Here is a 15,877-nt window from a genome sequence, read left to right on the forward strand (position 1 = left end):
TCCATTTGCCTTCTATGAACCAGTCATTCCCCAGTAAATTTCTGGAGCTCAGTTTTTTGTCTCAGGCTTGAAATTACAATTGTCTGCTGAATTCACCTGGTTGTCCTCAAACTCAACATTCTGATATCCCTTAAAATCTATACAACTTACTATATTCTCTTGTTTCGGTACAACTTTTTATTTAATTGTGCCCATTTCTAGTCAGTAACTACATCTTAGCATCTCTCCAATTTATCCTGTTTCTTTTTTCTATATCTACTGTAATACATTAGATTAAAAAGAGGTTCAAGCCCTGTTCTCTCTTGGGATATTGTAACTGTCCCTAGAATGACCATTCTGCCTCCATAATTGACCTCTCTATAGTCTGTCTTCCTCATTGCTACCATGGCGATGTTCTAAAATGGAATGTTTTAAGTGTTTTTCTTTTTGTTAAAATCTTTTAGATGCTTCTCACACTACTCAGCAGTAGTTTTCAAATACGTGGATGTTTCAAAAACATCCATGGCCTGTCTGCTTTTGGGTCAGAGAACTTTTGAAAGCTCAATCTTGTATCTTTCCCCCATAGATTCTGATTCAGTAAAAAAAGTTTAGGAGTTTTAAAAAAGTTCCCCAGATAATTGTAATAAGCAGCTAGGGTTAGAAAACACTGACCTATATATGTGGTTCACATTCCTTATTATGGAGTCCAGGATCCTCCGGGATCTGGTGCCTGCCTGTTTCTCCAGTATTATCTCATTCTGTTATCCCATCCCTCCTTTCATTCACTGTTCTCCAGCCAGATTCCCTCTTCTGGTCCTAGAAGCCACCAGACCTGATCCTCTTTTAGGACCCTTGTTTGCTGTTCTGAAGCAGATGCCGAAGCCTAGTCTCTCTCTGTTCCACCTCTGCTTCGCTCTGGACCCCAGCCACTAGCACCTCCTTGGATTTCACATGTGAAACTCAGGTTGAAAACCACTGAGCAAATCCATATCAAGGGGCCCAGAAAGATGAAGTGATTCACTGAATCTATAATGGTGAATGGCAGGCCATATCTAAAATCCAGAATATATATTCCTAACATAGTTCTTGTTTATAGCTCTTCTTTCTTTTATATGTATCATGTCTGAGCAAGTTGATTTGAAATGACCTCTTAATTGTTTCCTTCCTAAATAAATTATCATTCATTAGTCCCCTCATTCGTTTATTCATTTAGTAAACACTTACTTTACTATATAAAGAGCAGTGTAGAATATGGAGAGAGGTGGGTAGGAATTTTGAATAATACTAGTTGCCTATCGTTAAGATTCTTAAGACAGGTTTTTATATTCAATCATTAAATTACTATACAGAAAAATAAATTATTAATTTCTAAGAAGAGAAACTATAGTATAACCTTTCTACTGTCTTGTATCTTTTTTTCTTTCTTTTTATCCAGGGAAAGACCATGTTTGTAGATTTATTGGTTGTGGGAGGAATGATCGATTCAACTACGTGGTCATGCAGTTGCAGGTAGGTTACTTTGAAAATGTTTCTTAAAATTGACGAGTATCAATTGCAGAATTGATATCATTGATATCATTCTTGGTATAATTCTTGGTATCATTGCAGAATCTTTTATACTATACGGATGGTATATATTTAAACAGACCTGGTGATAACAGATTTTTGCAAAGATGGAAGGGTTGTCTTTATCAACTGTTTTCTCTGATGCACATCTTTGTTGATTGTCATCATTGCCAAATTTTTGATTCCCACATGGATTACCAGATATAATGAGTTTTGCCCTGTTCCTGTCCCTTCCTTCTCCACCATTTATTATGTTAAGAACTCTAGGTTCCCATTTTCACAAATATCAACCTTGACTGTTTGAAAATTTTTAAATGAGATGGAGAGAAATGCTGTTTTTTCTCTTTACTATTGACATAGCTCTGTTTTCCTGTCCTTGAGATGGAGAGTGGAGTTGGGTTGGGTAGCAGATGACAGAAATTCAGAAATGGAGCATTGAAGTAATGACTGCAGCAAAAAGAGGGAAATCAGCCCTTTCTCTCTGACACTGCCTCTGCCTCTGCCCCTGAATGAACACATGCACGTGCACACGCATACACACACGCATGCACACACAGCTCTGAACCTGTACTCACCATCAAAGTGGAAAAGCCGTGGTTCACTTTGCTGCCTAACTTAAGAGAACTTAAGAGTTCTCAGGGTTTCCTTTCATCTTTAGCAAAGTTTGTTTTAGGCATTTGGTTCTTTTATTTTTTCAACCTAACTACTTAGTAGTGATTTCAGAGGCATAGATCCTCGCCTAAATTCTTCCTCTTCTTGTTAGGGCTTCTCTTGTTTCCCTCAGCTATCCTTCAGCATTTGATTTATATCTATAGACATTAATTTCCTACAGACTATTGTCTTGATGTCTCTGAGTCATGTGTTTCACTACTCTTGAGCCAACATAGTTTTTTTACTTGAAGCAGAATCCCTGTATCTTTTTAGGTCATTAATATGGACCTTGCTGTCTCTCATTTTAGCCTGTAATAATAATATAACTTTTGTATGCTATTTTATAGTTTTTTCTTCTGAATTTATTATGCATCTTACTTGATTATTATCATTTCCCCTGAAGAGGATAGGGCAGGTTTTACCCCCATTTTGCAAACGAAGAGACTTTAGCTCAAGGAGGCTTGAGGTTTTCCTGGGACTGACTGATTTGATGGGTGTTAGGACTTACTTGATGGACACCTTGGGCCAATATTCTTGGCACAATAAGAGAAAACTCTTTATTTTTGTGTATAGGCTACTACTGACTGGACGACGTGGAGATGCTTTTTAAGTCTGCAGAGTCTCTTTCAGTCCTAGCATATAGTCTTTTTTATTTTATTTACACTCACCTTAATCTCACTTCTGGAAATGAGAAAGCTGCAAGTATGGAAAACTAAGGAGGATGGTGTGTATGAGGCAATGATGGCTCTCTGACCTTTGGCAAGCTCCTGTGGACTCATCTAAGAATGCTTTGTTTTGACTTGCATGCTGTTTTGTTTTGTTTTTCCCCATCATAAAAAAATTAACCCACCATTAACCTCTATATGTTTGACTTGATTTGAGATAAAACTAAAGCTGGTATAACTGTTTGAGGGTTCTTTCTCTTGTTTGACATATTAAAGTTGACTGCCAGGGGGTCCCCATATATTTTGATAAAATTTATATGCTCAGACCCAGTTTCTCACCAACATTTCTAATTTCTTCTAAAAACCCTCCTTGTTCTTAAGCTAACTTTAGTCTTTTGCCTCCTGGTGATTCAGTTATATAATATCTGCCTTTAAATTTTTAAGGAATAATCCCATTTCTCCTGTAGAAATTCTAGCTATTTACCATGAAAATGGGTCTGAAATCTAATAGGGTTCAAGCAGTCACACACGTTTATTTTCTTATATCTACTAGGAAGACCGTGGTCAGGTCTCATTTGCTATCCTGTCACCACTGAGGCTTTATGTGATCATCCTTAGTATAGCCAAAGGATGGTATTTTGTGATAAGCATATCACCTAGGAAAGGGCAAAAAATGTTTTGAATCCTGTAACCAGAACAGATATAGATCTAGATTGCCTAACATCAGGGCTGCCATGTATTTTTAAGCTTTTTATTATTGTGGAAAAAATTAAATATAAATGAAACTAGAGTTGTATTCTGCCTTTCTTCTCCTTCCTCAGATGATTTAAAAGCAAATTGAAGTCATATTTTATCATAAATATATCAATATATAGTCAAGGATTCTTTTTTTCCCACTAGTAACCATAATACACAATAATATCTTTTCAAGTCAGTCTTCACATTTTCTTGGTTGTGTCTCTCACTTATTTTTATATTTGTTATACTTGAACCTGGTTCCAGACAAGGTTCACACATTGTATTTGGTGGATATGCATATCTTAAGCCTCTTTTTTTTTTTTAACAAAAATTTTAAAAGATTTATGTATGTATTAATTTATTTATTTTTGGCCGTGCTGGGTCTTTGCTACTGCAGGCAGGCTTTTTCTAATCGCAGCCAGCCAGGGTTACTCCTCCTTGCTGCACACAGGCTTCTCCTGGCAGTAGCTTCTCTTGTTGCCGAGCACGGGCTCTAGGAGTGTGAGCGTCAGTACTTGCAGCATGTGGGCTCAGTAGTTGTGGCGCACTGGCTTAGTTGCTCTGCGGCATGTGGAATTTTCCCAGACCAGGGATCAAACCTGTGTCCCCTGCAATTGCAGGTGGATTCTTAACCACGAGACCACCAGGCAAGCCCCTATTTTTATTTTTTTTAAATATTTATTTATTTGGCTGTGCCAGGTCTTAGTTGTGGATGATTTGATCATCATTGTGTTGGAGAAGGCAGTGGCACCCCACTCCAGTTCTCTTGCCTGGAAAATCCCATGGACGGAGGAGCCTGGTGGGCTGCAGTCCATGGGGTCACAAAGAGTTGGACACGACTGAGCAGCTTCACTTTCACTTTTCACTTTCATGCATTGGAGAAGGAAATGGCAACCCACTCCAGTGTTCTTGCCTGGAGAATCCCAGGGACCGGGGAGCCTGGTGGGCTGCCATCTCTGGGGTCGCACAGACTTGGACACGACTGAAGTGACTTAGCAGCAGCAGCAGTGGCATGAGGAGTTTTTATGCAGGATCTTAGTTGTGGCACGTGGAATCTAGTTCCCTAACCAGGGATACTAGGGATTGAACCTGTGCCCCCTGCATTGGGAGCTTGGAGTCTTAGCCACTGGACTACCAGGAAAGTCCCTCTTAAGCCTCTTTTTAAAAGTTCCCTCTCATTTTTTTTTCTTAAGTTTTTTTGTTATTGTTGTTTGTATTGTCATTGATTAAAAAAATTATTTGTTATGCAGAAGTTTCCATGCTCTGGATTTTGCTAATTGTCTCCATGTGGTAATACTTAACATATTCTTCTGTCCCCTATATTTTCTATAAATTTGTGATTAGATCAGATTCCAGTTTTATTTTGCTAGAATACTTCAGAGATGGGTTGTGTGCTTCCTATTTATATTATATCAGCAGACAGTGTCTGCTTGTCTCTTTTAGTTGTGCTAAGATTGAATCAGTGAGGTTCTGAGGTCCATCCATTTTAAAGTTCCCATAATTTTTCTCTTGTGTGTGCTGAGTCACTCAGTCATGTCCAACTCTTTGTGACCCCATGAACTATCGCCCCCCAGGCTCCTCAGTCCATAGGGATTCTCCAGGCAAGAATACTGGAGTGGGTTGCCATGCTGGAGTAGGTTGTCATGCCCTCCTCCAGGGGATCGTTCCAACCCAGGGATCGAACCCAGGTCTCCCACATCGCAGGCAACTGATTTTTCTCTTAGGTTTTATCAACCTGTTAGTAATCACTGCCAAAATTCTTTACTTCAGTGGGGTTGCAAATGTACAGTTATAATTTTACAATTCCTCTTTATTACTGGAATTCTTTTAAAAGCATTCCATCAATTATTAGGTTATCCTTAGGTACATTTCACACAGAAAGGCAGGACTAATGTTTGATTCTTTTAATTTCAAGTTTTCAGAAAAATGAATTGGCTCCCAGTAGGGAGCTTTGACAGCATCCTTACTTTCTGACCCTGGAGGAGGAAACGGCAACCCACTCCACTATCATTGCCTGGAAAATGTCGTGGACAGAGGAGCTGGCAGGCTACAGTCCATGGGGTCGCACAGAGTCGGACACAACTGAGCGACTTTAGTTTACTTTCTGATTCCTCCTAATGAGAAATGGTGTTTAGAGACCAGAATCTAGATGCTGTGGGTCCCTCCAATTGCGTTGGTCATTGTTTTAAATTCTTTTCAAGTGGATAGGTTCAGGGTATATAAATTTTTTTACAAGAAAAAATATATCATGGCTCATATTGATATTTCCAGTTTCAAATTTTTTGTGATAGAACTTCTGGCATATAATCTCTTTGATTTTATTATATATTTTCATTTCTTTGCCTAATATATGTAGATGAAATTTAGGTTAAAATTTACATGAGAATTGTCCAGTATATGTGTGTAGGAAGGGAGACATTGTATGTTACATATGGGGAGAGGAGGGGTGGATAACAGATGAAAAAAGATTGGCCATTAATTGATAATTATTAATTCTGAGTGATGGATAGGTATATGAGGGTTCATTATATTACTTTCTTTCCTTTTGAGTATGTTTAAATTTTTTAATAATAAAATCCTCTTGCATAGTTATTGGATCATGTTAAATTTATAGCATTATTTAGGGAGAAATGAGTTTCCTTTTTTATTTAATAATATTCATTCCATATTACTATGAATATAAATTCTTCATATAAATGCTACAGGTGGAACTGCAGCATCATAGCCTGCTCTCAATCAGAATGCTAATTTGTTACCTACTCAATAAGGAGTCTTCTGGGTAGATCAGTACTGTAAAATGGAAAAAGAACACTTTCCAGTTAAACAGACTTAGATTTGAAGAACAACTTTATCTTAACAGGTTAACATTATTTAAACTCTCTGAGCCTTAGTATCCTCATCTGAAATATTGGTGTAGCAACTTTTGTTTAGGGTGCTAAGGACTAAATACAGTCATGAATGTAATACATCTGGCACAGACTAGATAAATTCTTTGCTTTTATCTACTGCTGTGATTGTTTCATACCTTTTTATTTATAATAGTAATTAGCACCTATTGAGTACCTACTGTGTGCCAGACACTACATGGATCTTGTTTAAGCCTTATAAAACAGTATAAGGTAAGTATTATTGGCCCCATTTTATAAGGAAGCTGTGACATAGAAAAGTTAAGTAGTTTGTATAGGAATATATGTTAGGCAATAATGAGGAATTACTGCCCTGTGTATGTGTATCTTTTTTATGTAATCAAGACTACATTTTGTTATGACATCAGTGACAAAGGGAAACATGACGACTCAGGAACATAATATGTTATAGACGTAGAAAAGATAAAGACAAATACTATAAGATATAACTTTTATGTGAAATCTAAAAATTATAACAAACTAGTGAGTAGAACAAAAAAGAAGCAGGTTCACAGTGGGGAGAGGGATAGGAGATTTTTGAAAAGTGTTTTTATGGCATTATATGAAATCATGTGTGTGAAACTTGCAAATTGTGAAATACTATAGATTTTAAAGAGTCCTTCATTTAAAAAAAAAGTTTAAAAAAAGGAAACAACTTTAAAAAAACTTTGGTTATTCTTAAATTTGTCTGAAATGTTCATACATTATCTTAAGAGAATTCTTCTCTTGAGTGAGAGGATCATGATTCAGATAAAATCCTTGCTATTTCAGTCAAAACATCTTTTAATGGTAAACGAATGATTCTTTGCTCTTCTTCTCTCATGCTTTCAGTAGCATACTTGAAAGCGTTTATTTGGTTTCCACAGGGCCGGAATCTGGCAGATCTACGCCGGAGCCAGTCCCGGGGCACATTCACCATTAGCACTACTCTTCGCTTGGGTAGACAGATTCTGGAGTCTATTGAGAGCATCCATTCTGTGGGATTCTTGCACCGAGACATCAAACCGGTAGGGGGCCTTTTCCTGCCCGAGCTCAGAATGAGTTTGCTTGGTACTCTTGGTCTTATGATGTGTGTGTGTGCTCAGTCACTCAGGGTGTCAGACTCTTTGCAACTCTATGGATTGTAGCCTACCAGGCTCCTCTGTCCATGGAATTTTCCAGGAAAGAATATTGGAACAGGTTGCCATTTCCTATTCCAGAGGATCTTCCCAACCCAGGGATCAAACACACATCTCTTGTGTCTCCTGCACTGGCAGGCAGGCTCTTTACCACTGCACCACCTGGGAAGCCCAGTCTTATGATGGGACACAGTAAATTACAAATGTAGGTTTCTATGTTAAATACAAGATAATATTTCAATTTCCGTGGCAGAGATGTAAACTAGAAGTGTATTATAACTTGCCTTTTAATTTTTAAAAAATTGTAATTATATACTATAACTTATAATCAAGAGCTTTTCTCAAACAATGAAAGTGTTGCTCAGCAGCCAAATTAAAAATAACTAATGTTTGATTTATGTGTTAAAACTGATACTTAGCCTTACACCTAAATTGATAGTCATTTTTGGATTTCTTTTTTCTGATATTGGTTAAAAATACAGATGCATGTTGCTTTTAGATGTTGTGTTCTTTGAACTATTTCTCAAGTGACAAATTATACTTGAAAGAAACCATCAATTATAAAAGAGCTTGCTTTTTCTCCTGAGTGCTACAGTGCCAATATAGTATTTTTTTCTATTCTGTTTTCCTAGAAATTGCGATTTCTGTAACTGTTAAATATGCTTTTATTTTCTCCTTCTTGGTTTTTGTATTACTAACAGGGCAAATGACCCATTTCTGATATGCTGTATTTACTATAAATTTATTGTGTTGCTTGTTGCAGTTGAAAATTTTACCCATCTGTTGCTACATGATTTCAAAAATTAAACAGTTTACATGAAAATGACAGCTAAAATTAACATAGTTGAGTCAGACTTAATGTAATATAGATTTTTCCTGCTTTTATTTCCATGTCAAGTTAAATGTCATTATTTGAGAACCATGGTAATTGAAGAGTTTCCAGTTTGATTAGAAAGCTCCCTAACTAGAACAGTATTTTAAAATAAAAACTAACAATTCTATAACAATTAGACTTTTGCTTTTATAAATTCCTTTACTTAATATACCCAGTTTTGCAAGCTTGTGGTCATTTAATGTTACATTTATCTTTGTTAAGGGAAGAATGGAAAATACATTGTCCTTAAGTCTGTTATGTTTCCTTGAATTGTATTTTTATTTTTGCACTTAGTGAAATTCAGCTTCATGATGCTTATAGGAAACTCATTTCAATTTCTGGACTATATATTCTATTTCGTTCCCTCCTAGTTCTTCCCATTTTAAAAAGTAAGGGCTGGGTGTTTGTTTAAGTAGTGACTTAGACTAGAATTTTAAGAAACTTATTGGAGTACTGACTCCAATTAAATCAGTGTTGTATTTTATGTAACTTTATAATAGTCACATAAATTTTTTTTGCTCAAGTTCACCTGATCTTAGGCATTAATAGAACCTGCAGCAAAATTATGTGTTAATATCCAATAAACATTGACTAGAGCAGTAGAAGTGGGATGTGTATTATATAGAGTTTAAATAGAAGAATTAAAATACAGGAAGGATAAGATATAAGGACTACGTGTAATAACAATAGGTATGTTTTCGTCCTTTATTTTCTAGTCAAACTTTGCCATGGGTCGCTTTCCTAGTACGTGTCGGAAATGTTATATGCTTGATTTTGGCTTGGCTCGACAGTTTACCAATTCCTGTGGTGACGTCAGACCAGTAAGATTTTTCATACTATTATGAAATATTTGAGGATTAACTTATTATAGTATCACTCTTTTTAAAGAAATGCCGATTGTGTATCAGAATGGGTATCATCCAAGAAGTATCATAGAGAGTTTATGATTACGTTACAGATGGTATTCATTAATTTTATTATTGAGTGTTACAGCTTTTAAAAACATGTACAGAGTTAGAGTGTATCTTGTAAGAACACACATTACCCCTTGAGGATCAAGCGTCTTTTTTGCAGTCTGAGCTTCTTTCTACATCATATACTACTTCTGTTTCAGTTACTGTATTTGTCATACGCAGAATTTACATTTAGTTCTGTTTTAAAATTTATCTTTAGTGATATTCCCTGTTTGATATGGCATTGCTGTTATACTTTCCTTTCTTTAATTAATCAAGCTTTCCTTTAGTTCTATAACATATTTATAATACCTACTTTGAAATCTTTTTTATATCCAGCATCTAGTCATTCTCATAAGCAGTTTTTGTTGCCTACTTTTTTTTTTTTACATATATGGGTCACATTTTCCTGTTTCTTTGCATGTCTTGTAATTTTTTGTTGTTGCTGGGAACTGGGCATTTTAGATAATGCTTGCATGCTGCTTCTGCTTAGTTGCTTCAGTTGTGTCTGACTCTTTGCGACCCTATGTACCATAGCCTGCCAGGCTCCTCTGTTCTTAACATTTAGTTCCTTAACATATTCTTTCTTGTGTACAATAAATACAAATGTGTACTCTTATTTTTTCCTTTTTGCTTCAAAAGGTAGCATGATGTACACTTCCCTTTTTTTTTTTTTTTACTTTACAGTGTATCTAGGAGATCTTTCCATGTCAGAATATAGAGCAGCTGCAAAGTGTATATCTGTAAGACAAATCTCCAGAAGTGTAATTGCTGGGTCAAAGAGAACGTATGCATTTGCAACTTTAATGGTTAATAGTGAAAGTCACTCAGTCATGTCCCACTCTTTGTGATCTCATGGACGGTAGCCTGTCAGGCTCCTTCATCCATGGAATTCTCCAGGCAAGAATACTGGAGTGGGTTGCCATTTCCTTCTCCAGGGGATCTTCCTGACCCGGGCTTGAATCCAGGTCTCCTGCGTTGCAGGCAGATCTTTACCGTCTGAAATAGCTATTGCCAAATTACCATCAATTGAGGAAGTTTCTGGAGATCACCTTTTTCAAGGCTCAGTTATGTGTTTCCTTATTCTTAAGACATCCTTCCTCCATAGGACTTCTCCTTTCTTCTCACCAAGTAGAACTAATTCTTACCACTCCTAGACTTTCATAGCCCATTGTACTTTGCTAATGGTGTTTATTATAATCTACTTTCAATTACAGTTACCTGCATTTATAGCTGCTTTCCCCAGTTAGGTTGAATTGTTTTTTCTGCATTATTTAAGGTGGCTGAATTTCTTTGACCTGGTATTATTTCTTGGAGGGATCACATCAAAATCTCCCTAGACAGCTGATCTCTCTTTACCTCTGTCTCAACCTTTCCATGGCAAAAGTAAGGTCAGAGCCAGAACAAAGGACTTTTAAATGGTTTTCTTCTAGAAGGAGAAATCTTCAACCTCAGAGTTACATCAGCCAAATTGAGAATATTAGATATTCCTGTTAGTCATGATGTCTTAGGAAAATATTGAGATCTGTTGACTGTGATTGTCAGTGAATGGCAGCTAAGGAAAAAAAGGGAGCTTAAATAGATTGCAGAAATGTTTGATTCCTGAGACTTGTCACTAAATACAAAAAACATTTTAAAAATAGTTAAATCTTGAAACTAAAAAGGAATAACTGAAGGAGAAAAGATAATTTGATGAAATAAGAAATAAGTAGATAATTAATATGAATAGATTAAACACAGGTTGCGGAAATGAACAAATGGAGGAAGAACACATAGAATGTTTATCTGTGTATAGCACATGACTGAAATGACTCTGGTAACTGAAGATTTTTAAAATAACATTCATTTGTAATCTCTTCAGACTACCACATTAGTACATGTTAATTGAGGATAATTTGAAATTACTGAAAAAGAGAGCAAAAAATTCTACTAATGAAAATTATTGGCCATGATCATTTTAAAGTATGTCAGTTTTCCTGTTGAGCTACAGCACCATCCATGAATCTTAAAAGCACTGACTTGATCTTTGTGAAGCAGTAAAGTAGAAACATGGAGAAGGAAATGGCAGCCCACTCTAGCATTCTTGCCTGGAGAATCCCATGGGCAGAGGAGCCTGGTGGGCTACAGTCCATGGAGTTGCACAGAGTCGGACATGACTGAAGTGATTTAGCATGAAATAGACTATATGCTTTCAAGTCAGAAGACCTTGGTTTATCACCTACTAATTCTGTGTCCTCAAACAAGTTTACTTTTTGGAACTTGTTTCTGTGTCTGTAAAGTGGGCACAAAAAAGACTTTGCCATCACAGGGTTTATATTCCATTGAAAGAAGCAGGGAAAAACCAAATAAGTAAAAATATGAATAAAATTAATTTTAGGTAGCAAAAGATGTTTTGTGAAAAAAAAAAAAGCAGAGTAAAAGAACAGAGTGGCATTGCAAGGGCAGATATTATTTTAAATTACGATGATTAAAGAATATTTCTCTGAGGAGGTGACATTCAAGCAGAGGGCTGAATTTGGGATAGAAGAGCCAGCCATTGGAGGCATGTAGAGAGATGGTATTCCAGCTAGAGAGAATGACAAGTACAAAGTCTTGTGCTAGAAACAAACTTTATTGAAGGGGAAACCTCAAGTAAATCCATTTTGGCATGAGGCAAGTGCCAGAATCTTGGAACGTGTTGTAGGCCAAAGAAGTAGAATTTGGACTTTATTCCAAGTTGAGCTCTCTGGGACTTGGATTCACATATTATGTAGAGTTTATTCCCAGTACCTGGCACATAATAAGTGCACTATAACTTGAGTTGATGAATATGTGAATTACACGTACAGGGAGAGGTTCAAGTTGCCACCATCTCTGAATTGAGTTTGAGTGATATACCCAAGACAAAGAGGTTGGTATCTTAGTTTACTTAGACTTCATGTTTTTAATGTACTTATTTATAACCAGAGTCTGAATATTAATGTATATACTATGATGCTTGGAATGATTCTGGGTACATGAAAGCATTTATTTTTTCTCATGGATAGAGTTTATTTATCATAAATCCTACTTTATTTTAAAATGTAGGTAGAAAAAATGAGATTCATTGATAATTAAAATATGACTCATTAATAGCTATTATATTTTAAATGTATGATTTAGAGATATTCTCCTCTAATTTTTATAATTTCACTTATTAAAAAAAGTTAGAAATTTAAGTCATGTTTTCTTGACTATAATACATGTTTCTCCCTTCTACTTCATGAGCTCAACTGTGCTGGATCTTATGCTATTTAAAGCTCATTTATTATTCTTTGCTTGGTTTTGTAGCCTCGAGCTGTGGCAGGCTTTCGAGGGACAGTTCGTTATGCATCAATCAATGCTCATCGGAACAGGGTAGGTGTCTGAACTAGAGTCATAGCTGTATGCGCATGCTGATGCTTGAATCAGACTGACTTCTTTACATTAGAGTACAGAGGTGTTAGTAATACTAAGGCATGGTAAGGTGTATAGTGGATATATAATAGATGTGTGCAGCTGCAGAGAAAATAAAATTGAATCTGGCAGAAAATATAATAGCTAATTATATATACATCTATGGGGAATCTTGTGTCCTTAATTAGATATAAGTAAGTATTAATACATTTATTAAAGAATTTTGCATAAATAAGACATCTGTGTTCTATTTCAAGAAGTTATTTGGGAATTCATATTATCAATACATAATGAAATGTAGGTCATCATTTTATCTGTAATATACATCTAATCTGTTATATACTCTCCATCAAACATTTGTTTTTATGAATATCTAAAATATAGAAACTTAAATTTTTCTTTCATCTTGAGTGAGTTGTTCATCTCTTTTTGGGTTAAATTTTAAAAACCTCTCTTTTTTTCTTACTTTTATCCTTTTATTTTGCTCTAATATTTTTTTTTCCTCACCCTGAACTTTAGTTATGAGTAGGAAAGGTGAGTACTTTATGGATTCTCAATCCTTGAACTTGTTTGGACAGAGTTGGGAAATTTAACATATGATTCCTTGATAAAGAGAAATCTCTTGATTTTTGTTGCCTTATTCTTGTGCAGCCAAAACTGCTTTAATTAAAACTTGACTGATGCTAAATGTAATAGGACTAGAATCCTGTGGTTTTATATGCAATGCTTCAGTTACCTTGGTTTCTCAGGATGTAATTATAAATTGAAAATAGTTAAAGTATTTTTTTATCTGTGTGAAATACTCTGCTAAGCATTTGTAACTCATTTGATTTGATTCAGTGTGTTTTATTTTTTGGTATTTAGTTAATTATTCTATCTTGAAAAGAAAGTATTCATTCTCCAGATAGATTCTTGCAAAATTTTAGAAGTACTATGCTTTCTAATTAATTCTGTTATATGTTCACATTGGAATCTTTGAAATATGAAATTCATTTTGAGATAAGCATAAACATGTTCAGGGATCATAATATAAGCATTTCCAAAATAACTACTAGAAATAGATTATGTGTGTTTTTTTTTTTAATTTAAAGAGTAGAGATTTCTTCTAAAAGCCTTTCCAGCGTAGAGTGATCTATCAGCTGTTCTGTTAACCTGCTTATTAATGTTGATAGGGAAATTTGATCACATACTGCACTGGTTCTTACCCTTCTTTTCTGGTCCCAACACATCTGAGGAGTAGTATGCTTTATATGGTAGCATAGCTTCACAATACTGATTGTCAGTGTATATGGTGACAGAGGAATACGACTAGTAGAACCTTGAGAGATTGTTGTCTAGTTTAAAAATAATTCCCAGGTAACTCTAATATACTTCTTTCTTCCGTGCTCTGTGACCTTGATTTGATCATTTCTAAACTTAATGCACTGCATTTCTATTTTGAGGGTACCTAAATCTTAACCATTTTTGTTTGTTTTTTGTTTTCTTTTAAATGAAAGCAGGTTTATTTAGAGAATTTGAAACTTAACATGAATAATTTCCAAACAATACAAGGACTTTTCAAAATACTTGAATACTGTTTACTTCATCTCATTGTTTTCCTGCATTTTAATCCTTTGTTAATATTTGTTTTATTGCAATGTGTATGTGCTCCGTCACTCAATCATGGCCGACTCTTTCCAACCCCATGGATTGTAGCCCACTAGGCTCCTCTGTACATGAAACTTTCTAGGCTAGATTACTGAAGTGGGTTGTCATTTCTTACTCCAGGGGATCTTCCTGACACAGGGATCAAACCCATGTCTCCTGCTTTGGCAGGAGGATTCTTTACCACTGCACCACCTGGGAAGCCCATTTATCACAATACTTTGAAGAAATTATTTTACTTCTGGTTCTGTGGTTCTTACTGAGATCTTTGTCCATTTAATTCTTGTTGAAAGTGAAAAGTGAAAGTGAAATCACTCAGTTGTGTCCAACTCTTTGGGACCCCATGGACTGTAGCCTATGAGGCTCCTCCATCCATGGAATTTTCCAGGCAAGAGTACTGGAGTGGGTTGCCATTTCCTTATCCAGGAGATCTTCCCCACCCGGGGATAGAACCCCGGTCTTCCACATTGTAAGTAGATGCTTTTACCATCTGAGCCACCAGGGAAATTTGCATTTAATCGTCTTTTTTTTTTCTTGACTACTTTTGGTATCTTCTCTTTGTCTTTGGTGTCCTGTAGAAATGTTCAAATCTGCCTTGGTGTGGATTTCTTTATATTCATTCTCTTTGAGATTTGTAATGCTTCCTAAGGGCTTCCCTGGTGGCTCAGTGGTAAAGAATTTGCCTACCAATGTAGGAGACGTGGGTTCGATCCCTGAGTCAGGAAGATCCCCTGGAGAAGAAAATGCAACCCACTCCAGTATTCTTGCTGGAGAATCCTGTGGACAGAGGAACCTGGGCTATTTCAAATAATGATCTGGTGGGGTTTTATCTATAAGATTTCAAAGAGACCTAAATTTAAGGGTGCTTTTTTACCTTGAGAGGATTTTCATCTGATATGTCATTACTGCAGAATAGGATCACCCAGAAAACACCATTTCTGGACTTGGTTTCCTGGACCACATAGACAATATAAATTTAAACCCCAAATCTGAGTGAGGGTAACAGATTCTCAGGATGTTGTTTTTTGTTGTTGTTTTTGTTTTAAAAAAACACTATCTCTTTGATAGTGGTCAAATTTTACCAAGAATAAAATTATTGTAGTAATAACATACATACCAAATACTGCATTAAAGATAGCCCCTTGAGGGTCCTAGGTACATGGTGTGGGGAGAGGTGGGGCAGTGTCTCAGTTGCAACTCCTGTCTTGTGTAGGCTTAATGTTTTTACACCTGTCCCCTTCATGACTGATAAAACCCTGGTTGATAAACCTATGACAGATGCCTCCAAACAGCCAAAACCAAAGCTTCAGTCTTAGGTTGCTTTTCATGTTTCCAGCTTTCTTTTCCTTTTGGTTCTGAAGATTTTCTT

General features: G+C 36.0%; 1 protein-coding gene across 8 annotated transcripts in view; it reads left to right on the plus strand.

The window, feature by feature from the left end:
• TTBK2 (tau tubulin kinase 2) overlaps positions 1-15,877 on the plus strand; it is a 132,134-nt gene that overhangs the window by 72,428 nt on the left and 43,829 nt on the right. For 7 of the 8 annotated variants that reach the window (XM_070378141.1, XM_070378140.1, XM_070378142.1 and 4 more), the window contains 4 exons: positions 1,415-1,488; positions 7,372-7,512; positions 9,214-9,318; positions 12,760-12,825. In XM_070378141.1, the coding sequence (XP_070234242.1) occupies positions 1,415-1,488; positions 7,372-7,512; positions 9,214-9,318; positions 12,760-12,825 (386 nt within the window). The remainder of the gene's footprint in view (positions 1-1,414; positions 1,489-7,371; positions 7,513-9,213; positions 9,319-12,759; positions 12,826-15,877) is intronic. The other variant, XM_070378145.1, reaches the window with a different exon arrangement.

This window comes from Bos mutus, chromosome 10, assembly GCF_027580195.1.
Source record: "Bos mutus isolate GX-2022 chromosome 10, NWIPB_WYAK_1.1, whole genome shotgun sequence".
Classification (NCBI taxonomy): domain Eukaryota; kingdom Metazoa; phylum Chordata; class Mammalia; order Artiodactyla; family Bovidae; genus Bos; species Bos mutus.